General features: G+C 44.9%; 1 protein-coding gene across 2 annotated transcripts in view; it reads right to left on the bottom strand.

The window, feature by feature from the left end:
* LOC117877770 (charged multivesicular body protein 3) overlaps positions 1-11,142 on the bottom strand; it is a 58,460-nt gene that overhangs the window by 14,315 nt on the left and 33,003 nt on the right. For both annotated transcript variants that reach the window (XM_034771244.1, XM_034771243.1), the window contains one exon: positions 292-352. In XM_034771244.1, the coding sequence (XP_034627135.1) occupies positions 292-352 (61 nt within the window). The remainder of the gene's footprint in view (positions 1-291; positions 353-11,142) is intronic.

Consider the following 11,142-nt stretch of genomic DNA (forward strand, 5'->3'; position numbering starts at 1 on the left):
GGGGAGGCAGGCAGTAGGAGCTTATATAAGAAAAAGACCCAAACATCGGGACTGTCCCTATAAAATCAGGAGATCTGGTCACCCTAATCTTCCACCAGCCTACCTACATGCCCTGCCCACTGAAGTCCTTGGGATTTCACTACATTTACTATAGTTGGCTCTCCACGGACTTTCTGCAATTCCCTATTAAGTAGTTACCTAAAATTTCATTTTTTCTTTTGTATTTTGATATAAACCAGCTTATATACACACAGAGAGGAAGTCTGAGAAAATGTGAAAAAAACCACAAACCTCTGATCTGTCTATCAATTACTCTCATTTCTTTCCTCATCTTCAGCGACCATTCATTGACCTAAAAATAAAGACAGGAAAAAGAGAAAGCATAAAAGAAACCATAACTAAAACGGACTTGTATACAATATATTCCCAGTTGTCCAAATTCCCTTCATCCAAAAATCCTACTTATCTGAATCCACAGTGCATCCTCTCTCTGCAAACAGCATCCACCCTCCCAGGGAATTGCAAGGTTCAAGGAAGCCAATTTACAGCAATGCTTCTAATTCATGCTACACCAGTGCAACAACGCTTTCACTCAAATTATGATTAAGGCTACGTTTTAGTCATGGGTATTTTTAGTAAAAGTCATGGACAGGTCATGGGCCATGAATTTTTGTTTACTACCTGTGACCTGTCCATGTCTTTTACTATATACCCCTAACTAAAATTTGGGCAGGGGGGCCACAGGTGCTCCGGGAGAGGCGGTCTGGGGATACCATGGCTGCTGGGGGAGGTGGCCCAGGACCCTGCTGGTGATTGGGGGGGGGGGGGTTTGGCAGGGCCAGCAGGGGCTCCCTACCTGGCTCCACGTGTCCCTGCAGCTCCTAGGCAGCGGAGGGCCTGGGGGCTCCGTGCACTGCTCCTGTCACAAACGCCAGCTGCGCAGCTCCCATTGGCCAGGAACTGCAGCCAATGGGAGGTGCGGGGCCTACAGGTGTGGACAGCATGCAGTGCCTCCTGGCCCCACCGTCTAGGAGCTGCAGGGCCAAGCCAGTGGGACCCGGTGAGCCCCTCACCCCGAGGTAAGCACCCTCCCCGCACCTCCCAACCCCCTAGGCCTGAGCCCCCTCCCACACACCCAAACTGTTGCTGTTGGCCCAGGGGCTGCCCAGCTCGGGCAGCCTGTAAGCCAGCACCAGCCGCTGCAGAAGTCACAGAATCCTTGACTTCTGTGACTTCCCTGGCAGACTCGCAGCCTTAACTATGGTTCCATGGCTGCAACATTGTGCCCAGTTCAAAGTGCAGCTCACAATAACTAGTTGTATCCATAGTGGCATCTCTAGTCAGCTCTCATCTCTGACCGCACAATCCAGGAAACAGCCCATCCCAGTGATCTGCAGGCGGGGTCACCTTGACACTGCAACTACCACTGAGGGGCCACAGCCCAGGGCAGGCAGCCTGGGCACTAGGACAGCCACAGGGTGGGCGGGGTGTGCAGGGGCTGACAGGTAGAGTGCGGCCATTCATTGGCTTGTAGCCCAGAATAGCAACAACGGCACACAATCAGGTAAAGCAATGCCTCTGAGACTCTTTAGCCCCCCCAACTGTATCTGGACCTTTACGGCCTCCCAGCCCATACCTACAACCTACCTCAAAGTAGCAGTTACATTTGTCTGAATGGCCGGTTAGCTGAAAGTTTCAGGTGTCCACCAGGCCATTCAGATAAACGGGGTGTACTTTATTTTTAAAAAGTGGTTCCTTTATGTAGCTTTTAGATGCATATTTTCAGAATCAATGCTTCAGAAATGCAACAAACCTCTTTCCCCAGGGGCACAAATATCCTGCACGGATATATTCAAGTTTGGCATGCATGACCCAAGAACCTCTTCATGCCAGTTGGCAAAGGGGCACAGATAGGGTGCATAGAGGTTACAAAAATGTCTTAATTCTGGCACGTACATCCTGGTTCACCAAAGAATGTAATGCAAGGTATCAAAGGAAAGCCTGGTCACGCTGGTTATGAATATCGTGAAATGGATGTATTGCTACTACGTAAGGAGCTATGTATATTTAATAGAAACATCTTCTATTGTGTTAACCCCCAACAGAAGTGAAAAAAAATGTGTGATGGGAAGTTCTCCCCACACCAATCCTGAAGGGGTTAAGTTGGCTCAGAAAGGGCCAATTAGGCCACATTTGGGGAAGAGCCAGAGACTGGGAAGGCTAATTGATGATGAAGCTTAGCTGGACAGAGGCATGCTGAGCTCCTATAAAGCCAGAAAGTTTGCAGCAGCAGGAGACTTCATAATATTCAGACACTTTAACAGTCATAATGAGCTATGGGGAAGAAAGAAAACTGATCTAAATGGTAAATGCTTGGAACAATTTATTGATATGCATAAGGTGGTAATATGGAATACAAGAGCACCTAGTAGATTTAATGTTTTATGGATCCTTTTCTGTTTTAGATTTGGGAATTGCAACAAATAATATAGGTACTAAAAGCAACTGGGAAATACATAAAGATGACAGAAGGATGGGAAGCGATCACTTCTCTACACTTATTGAGTACGAAGTTTGAGGAGATGTCAAAACACACAAAGAGTTCCTAAACTGGAATTTTTGAAAAGCTGATTTGGGGCCTTTTCAAGATTGTTATGTATATTTATGTAGTAACTGTACAACTGACAACCTAGGAGAATTCTATAACAATCTAATAAAAGGAAATACAGCAACAGCTGATCTGGTCATCTACAAAACATCAAATTGCTACTAGCTTAGAAATCTAGTTCCCTGGGGGAATGAGGATTGCAAATTAACAATAAAGGAAAGGCATACAAACAAGCAAAATACACAATGACTAGTAAAGACCTAAAGAATTCTAAAAGATGTAAGGCGGCCGCACAAAGGATCATCAAAAAGACAAAAAGTTGGAGAAATTTCTGTGGGAAACTGAACAAAGATTCAAAGCTTTCAGAAATATATAAACAAATTCAAAGAATGAATGGAAGTTGAAGTATATACCTGGTGTTATAGTAAACAATAAAATTGCGGTCTCCAATTTAGGAAAGGCAGGCATTTTAGCAAAATAATTCCAAAAGGTCAGTAGTGAAATGAATCAAAGCAATGAGTTTTGGGGAGTGTGTGGGGGGGTGGGGGGGAAAGGTTTATTGAGGAAAAGTGATATATTAAATGGCTGGAGAGAATATACTGATTATTTGTTATACTAAAATTTTGTTTACAAGGGCTTTATTGCAGCCAACAAAAATACAGCTCCAGGTAAAGATAATGTAAGTAATGAAATGCTCTAGTGTTTGTCAGAAGGGAATCTAAAGATTCGATTGTGGTTATATAACAACACTGTATGCGGGGGTCGGGGGTGAAGGACTGCTGTCAGTAGAATGGGAACAAGCATTGGTGATAGCAATTTGGAAACCAGGCAAGGTACATACAAGACCTGATACTTACAGGCCTATTGCCCTCACATCATGTGTAGGGAAAATCATGGAGAAAAAATGATATATGAAAGACTAGTGGAATATTTGGAGAAAAGTGATATAACTGAGGTGTAAAATGGTTTCAGAAAAGGAAGATGCACGATTACAGTGAGACTAGAAACAGAGATACAAAAAGTCATAAGGACTAAGAACTTGATAAGTCTTCCTGAACTTTGAAAAAGCAGGACATGCTATGAAGGTAAGGCCCCCTATATGAACTAGCCACAATTGGAATAAAATGGAGAATCTTTTGGTGGATAGCGACAGAACTATACAGTCCAAATGGGAACAGCTTTATCAAAAACCTATAGCTTACACATGGAACTCCACGAGGGAGTATTATTAGCCCTATTTAGTTTCCCATTATGATAAATAACCTCCTGGAAAGTGCGCAGATGGAAGTATTTTCCTTTTTACAGACAACTGTATTATATGGACTAAGCATAAAAGACAAAGTAGCCAGGAGAAGACAAATGAAGCATTCCAGAAAATGTCCCAGTGTAGAAATGATTGGAGATTTAAATTCTGACTTGTAAATACTTAAGGGTATGCTTTTAAACAAGAAGAAAGTTAGGGAAGGCTGGGACTTATTCTTTATGGTGAAAAAATTCAGATATTTCAAAAGTTTATGTTCCTAGGAACATTTATGTTTGATAATAAAATTACTTGGAAAGGTCACAGATAGTATCATAGAAAACTGTAAAAGTAGGATGAACTTAAAGTGTAGCGGGAATCAAATGGGATGCAGATAAGAAGGCACTGATGGTATGAGAGCATCGATAAGACCAGTTTTAGAGTATGGCTGCCAAGCTTTTGGTTCAGTCTCAAAACTCCTAGGAACTTGGAACTTCTCAAGGCCCACGCTTGTGATTGGCTGTGCATGTGCTGCAAATAGCCACTAGAGAAGCATCTATACATCTAAGAATGAAACTATTAGATCTAACCTTTTGGGCAAAGGTAAAAGGGAATCAGGAAAATAGAAGTACACAACAGATTTGTGAGGGCTGCGGGGAGCTTAGTACAAAAATGATATGAATTGCCAAAGACTTCCTCATGCTATCGGGGTCAAAAATGGGTAAAGGAGATATGTAATAAAATGGAGAGAACTAAAATATTTTAGCCATGGGAAATCAAATTACAGCAGGACAGTTATTCCCCATTTGTGGATTTGGAATTGTATGGAACCAAGGGAAGGGGGGAAAAACCCTACACAATATGGCCAATGAAATTTCTGAATTTATTTATGAAAAATGGGTCCAGCTTTGCCAAGTCTAAGGTGGGGCTGGATAGGACACACACTACGCAAGCAGCCAACCAACATCACTAGACAGGCATTGCGGTGGAACCCCCAAGGCAAGCGGAAAAGTGGCCATCCAAGAAACACCTGGCAACGCGACCTTCAGGCTGATAGCATAAAAATGGGCTATACCTGGAACCAGCTAGAGCAAATGGCCCAGGATAGAGGACTCTGGAGATCTGTGGTTGGCGGCCCATACCCCGGTTGGGGTGACGGGCATGAGTGAGTGAGTTTGCCAAGTCTACACAGATAAAAAGATGGCAGCACAGGCAGGCTGGGAACAGCCTTCTGTGCTCCTAGACTTGGAATCCAGAACTCCGAAATGCTACCGAATTACATGACTGTACAAACAGCTGAACAGATGGGGATAATGTTGGCACTAGCCTGGGTAAGAGATGTGCAACACGCTGTAGCTGTAATTTGATCTGATTGTCAGGCATTATGACAATCAAAACGAGGACTTCAGAAAGCAGAAATGACAAGTGAAATAATGCTCCTAACTATGGAAATAATGCAAGCAAGTAGGGAATACCTAGAAATGAGATAGCTAATAAAGCAGCCAAACATGCTCTAAAAAATTAGGTGGATATTAAGATACCATTAAGTAGACAAGAATTTAAAAGTGTGGTCATGAAGGATCTTGCAAAGGAATGGAAAAATTATGGAGTAAAGAAACAAAAGCACAAAGGTTTTATGATGTATGCTCAAGTCCTGGAGAGCAGAAAAGCCACAGGCAAGCGAGCGACGGAAGGAGGTGTTAGACTCAACAAGAGATGATCCTCAGACTCACCCACAAGGAGGCACCACAGCGGTGAGTGAACCCCATTACAAACTGGTTTTCTGCGAGACCAGAGATATTTATCCATCTGCCTTTTGAAATGTAAATTGAGTGTTGTTTAATTCACAATAATCACCCTGAGCTAAATGCAGATGAAGGATTGACAGATTTAACTGGAAGAAACAGCAGAGGGAAAGAGCCTTATCTGGAGGGTACACTTCAAAGGTTTACTGGACTATAACTGGGAGACAAGGGATGCACCCGGTTATCCTTCACTAAGGAAGTTAATGGACAGTGTATTTACATTCATGAAAATGGGAACACAACCAGCCTTGGTTGGAAATGATACAAAGGGCTTTGGCTGAGATATGACAGCTTTAGACAGGAAGTTATTCTGTTTTTAGTCTCCAGGAATGTTATGATTTTGTTTTATAGGTAACCCTTTTGTTTCCATTCTCCTTACTCTCTCTCTTCATTCTAGATCTTTGATAATAAAATTATGAACGTTTTCACTATATATAATGTCACATCACAGATCACAGAATTATAGAATATCAGGGTTGGAAGGGACCTCTGGAGGTCATCTAGTCCAACCCCTTGCTCAAAGCAGGACCAATTCCCAATTAAATCATCCCAGCCAGGGCTTTGTCAAGCCTGACCTTAAAAACCTCTAAGGAAGGAGATTCCACCACCTCCCTAGGTAACCCATTCCAGTGCTTCACCACCCTCCTAGTGAAAAAGCTTTTCCTAATATCCAACCTAAACCTCCCCCACTGCAACTTGAGACCATTTCTCCTTGTTCTGTCAAGCTGATTCTGTATTGAATCAAATAATCATAGAATATCAGAGTTGGAAGGGACCTCAGGAGATCATCTAGTCCAACCCTCTGCTCAAAGCAGGACCAATCCCCAGACAGACTTTTGCCCCAGGTCCCTAAATGGCCCCCTTGAGGATTGAACTCACAATCCCGGGTTTAGCAGGCCAATGCTCAAACCACTGAGCTATGGTGTACACAGCAAACCTGGTATTTCTGAGAGTATTCACTGGATAAAGGGCTGGACACTACAGCAGAACACTTCCGAGGGGCTCAAGGACTAGGGTGTACCTATTGTTTGCCATGCAGGTTAAGTAAAGGCTGGTATAGCCCAGAGGAGGGTGACTGGATGGCTAACCGACTGGAGGTGTTGGAGATGACACCCAGTTAGGCACCAGCAAGTCTTCCTCTCGCTGGAGGCAGGTAGGTAACAAGGTGACTCAGTCCTGGGCATCCTGAGAACTGTCACAGTATAGTACCCAAAAATATTTTAAGATCAAGAGCCTCTCTCCAGTACACACTACACACATACACAGAGACACAAAGTACATTCAAGAGTTCTAGCTGGCTCATAGAACAGTTTTGCATGGAACAATGGCTCTGATGCGTAAGTACAGCAGATCCCTATCAATCCAAAAAGAATATGGAATTTAGTTCAGTAAACAAGGCAACAGAATTGTGAAAAGGCATTCCACTATAGTTGCTATAGTGTCATCTGCTGAAAACGCTCAGAGCCAGGTTCTGATATCCTCACCGAAGTTAAACATTCCCTTACTGTATGACTATTCCCAGTAAAGACGCTACTCATTGCAAGTCAAGATATCAGAATCTGGCCTTTGAGTACCACAGAAAAGAGTCTGGTGCCTGCTTCTTCTCAGTGGTCAGCACTGTGTAAAACCTGTTGCATCAAATTAGTTCTATCTGGACATCATGATTCTTGCAGCATATGGAACAATTTTAAAATAAGGGCGGAAATTCACAAATCAGGAGAGCTTGGACATTTTTACAGTGTTTTAGGAGAATGCTAGCAGTTTTCAGTTACAAGTTTTGCTTATATTTAAAATATTTCCTTAAATGACTGCTCTCTACTTATATGTTCTTTTAAGGAGTGGCATAATCTTCTTGGGATGTAAGATAATAAATGTACAGAAAACAGAGTGGCAAAACCAAGAAATGTATAAAACATATTTGCAGCAATGTGAGTCCCATATATTCTGCTGCTGCGGGAATCATTATCTGCTCTTTTATGATCATTATGCCATGTCTTTTTGATTTTTCACCCACTGGTTCCCACATCTGCAGTCATTTTAGGATACTGCCCTCAAACTCTTACTTTAAAAAAATCCAAAGAAGAACTTAATCAGATGTACTGTAAAAGAAATCCATCCCATGTTTTTTTCACTGTTGTAACCCTCTTCCCTCCTACCCACCGTCTGTTGTTATGAGAGTTGTGTCATGTTCAAGGCTAAGATTTTGTCATGGTTATTTTTAGTAAAAGTCACGGACCGGTCACAGGGAATAAACAAAAATTCATGAAAGCCGTGACCGGTCCGTGACTTTTGCTCCTCTGGCTCCATGGTTTCCCCCACCACCGTGGTGGCTGGGAGCTGTGGGGTTCCCCCTCCGCCCGTAGCAGCTGGAAGCTTCAGGGGGGGCCCCCATTCACCCACTGGGACCATATTTCCCAAAGAGAAAACAGGACATCCCCGGCCACTTGCCCGAGCCCCACCCCCACGAGGCTGTCGCCCCTCACTGGAACCCTGAGGAGGGCCCTCTCAGGAGTCTGTCACCGGAACCTTGCAGGGGGCCCCCTGTCGCTGGAACCCTGTCAGGGCCCTGCTAGCTACCAGCTCCAGAGTCCTGCTGCCCCTGGGGCTGAAGCACAGAACGTCAGGGAGGTCTCTGGAATGCGAGCAGCCTTAATCCAGCCCTGTGTTCACCTACTGTACAGCACTGCCTATACTTAGAATCCATAGAAAACTCTTCAAATTTGGGTGCCCAAGTTTCCTTTCTGAAATGGTTGCACAATTCCACACTTCTAGCCACGTGTTACTTTATTGCTGTATCTAAAACAGTCTCTGTCCAACCTAGAGTCAGAACTTCACATCATATTTGCAGCATTTTTTCCCCTTGCTAAATTGGTAGTCACTGATCCCACACAGGGCAACAGAAGTTTTAGACCTGCTTCCCTCTGCTCAGCATAGTGCTTTTCACAAGCATCAGTGTTTATTTTTAAATAATGTCTGTAACACCACAGAGGTGCATGGTATATAAAGGCAAGGAACTGAAGAATCTGAGCTAAATTACACAAGGTTCAGCCAAAGGAGGAAGTGGAATGGATTACACACCCACTTGCGTCAGTTTAACTAAAAGTATTTTTAAACTGATCTAGTTAAGCCAGTGCAAATTTTTAATGCAGACAGTCTTTGTTCAGTTTAAGAGTGCCCTATTTTAATTTGGTAAAGAGATTGATAAGCTAAACTGAAATAAACTATTCAAACCAAATAGAAGTGTCTACATAGTGTTTTGCATTGCTTAACCAAATCAGTTTAAAAACAGAGTTAAATGAAACTGCTCCATCTTCTGCATGTAGACAAGGCCAAAGTAATGTGTGAATGTATTGTTAAGGACTGGCACAAGGCTTGACAATTTTGCCAGACATCTTTTAGCTGTAAAATTAATTAGACAGGGTTCAGTACATTAGATGGTCCAGCGGTAATGTCTTGGTGAGAAGCCCAATTTCGCTCACACCACCACCCAAATTCTAGGAAAAAGGTGGGCATTGAGATTCTTACCAGGCTACCATCCCCGGACCCAGCTCAGTAGCTATGTCTTTTGTGTTAGCCACTAGCACATATCTGATACATTTGAAGTTGTGCACCACCTTCTGGAAGGCAGAAGGAACTCCCACTATCTTCCTCTTCCCTCTACAGCAGGGGTTCTCAAACTTCATTGCACTGCAACGCCCTTCTGACAATAAATATTGCTACATGACCCCAGGAGGGGGGACTGAAGCCTGAGCCTGCCCAAGCCCTGCCACCCGGGCGGTGAGGGAGTCCAAAGCCAGAGCCCAATGCCCGGGGAAGAGGAGGGGAAGCCAAAGCCCAAAGGCTTCAGCTCCAGACAGGGACCTGTAATCTGAGACCACTGCCAAAGGCTGAAGCCCTCAGGCCTCAGCCCCAGGCAGTGGGGCTTGGGCTTTGGCATCGGCACCTGGCTGCAGCAAGTTTAAGCCAACCCTGGCGACCCCATTAAAATGGGGTCCTGACCCACAGTTTGAGAACCGTTGCTCTACGGTTTTCTGACTGTGGGGAGTGTGGTCAAGGAATCTATTACTGTACCTGTCACCCAAACTCCTGGCTACTATGAGGGGAGTGATGAAAAGGCCTTTCTTCTACTCTTCTCTGACTCCCAGCATCCGGATGTTGTGAGCAGGACAGCTCTCTCTGCTCCTCTACCCAATTCCTAGAGCCTCCTGGCTGCTGCAAGGGGACAGAGGGATGTCTCTACTACTCTAGTTTTTGTTCCAAGTTTTCTTTTCTTTTTTGTTGGGGGGGGGGGACGGGGAGGAGAGGGAGCTTTCTTCTTGGAGTACCTCTAATGCTCATAACTTTTCCAAACAGTAAGAGTAAAAATGACCCAATTCTTGACTATTGCACTGCTGCCCAAAGGGTTCTGAAAACCAGCAGTGAAACCATCCAGAATTTGCTTATTTCACTCTGTTACTGTGTAAGAAAGCTACAAGCAACAGCACAATCAGGTCCTAGTACAGCCTGCTTGCAGACTCGGCAAATCAGTACTGCATCCATTCACACTTGTGTTGCAAAGATAATCATGCAAGGCACAGAAGCTTTATTCCCCTCTATTCAGATTTGGGGGTCTTCAGAGGCTGATGGCTTTCTATTCACCAGGGAAAGAAGCCACTGCGAAGTGGACTCTTTGAGACCTGTTGCCCAGCTCCCTCTGAGAGAGCGCCTCCAGAGGAGATACATTCCAGCATGCAATACGCCTTCTTGATCAGTATAACTCAGGCTGACAGAAGCAAGAGTCCTGGAGCATAAAGGCTTGACCACCCAGGGAAATTGACCAGACTAGCTATTGTAGAATAGCTCCCCATTTGGCTGCACTTATGCTTTAATAAGAGTGTCCACTCAGGAAGTTATTCTGGAACAGCTATAGCCCTTTACATTCATATATCACCTTTCCAAAATAACTTTCCTTTATTGACAAGTCCTAATGCTCCATCTCTATCCATGGGACAACCCAAAGGCCCCAGTATGCTCCAAGCCATCTCCATCCCAGTAGAAGTTAGTTAATGAAGATACCAGCTCCAATCCCTTGCAGGCTCTCTCGACGGCAAGCAGCCAGTTACAGCCTATTGCCTCTATGGGTCGCACCAACAGGAATACTGGAGACAGGCCCCCACTGGAGCTCCCATCCATCCCAGGGGGCCAGCAGCATCACGGACACCCCTCAGCATGTAGGTACCTGGCCCAGTGGGACCTGGTCACCTGTGCAGCAGCCCCGAGATGTTGGGGGCTCTGATCCTCTCGGCAGCCAGCCCCACTACCTCAGCGTCCAACCCAGCCCCATGGAAGCCCCCCTTCAATCCCGCCCCCTCCCCGCAGAACTCCGGGCCCCATGGCGGCCACCTCTGAACCCCCCCAGCATCCTCCCCGCACAAAGCCCCCCTCAGCGTTGCCCCCGCAGCATAGCGCCCAACCCCGGGGCAGCCGCCCCTTCACACACACACACACAC

The sequence above is a fragment of the Trachemys scripta genome, chromosome 5 (genome assembly GCF_013100865.1).
Source record: "Trachemys scripta elegans isolate TJP31775 chromosome 5, CAS_Tse_1.0, whole genome shotgun sequence".
In the NCBI taxonomy this organism is placed as follows: Eukaryota; Metazoa; Chordata; order Testudines; family Emydidae; genus Trachemys; species Trachemys scripta.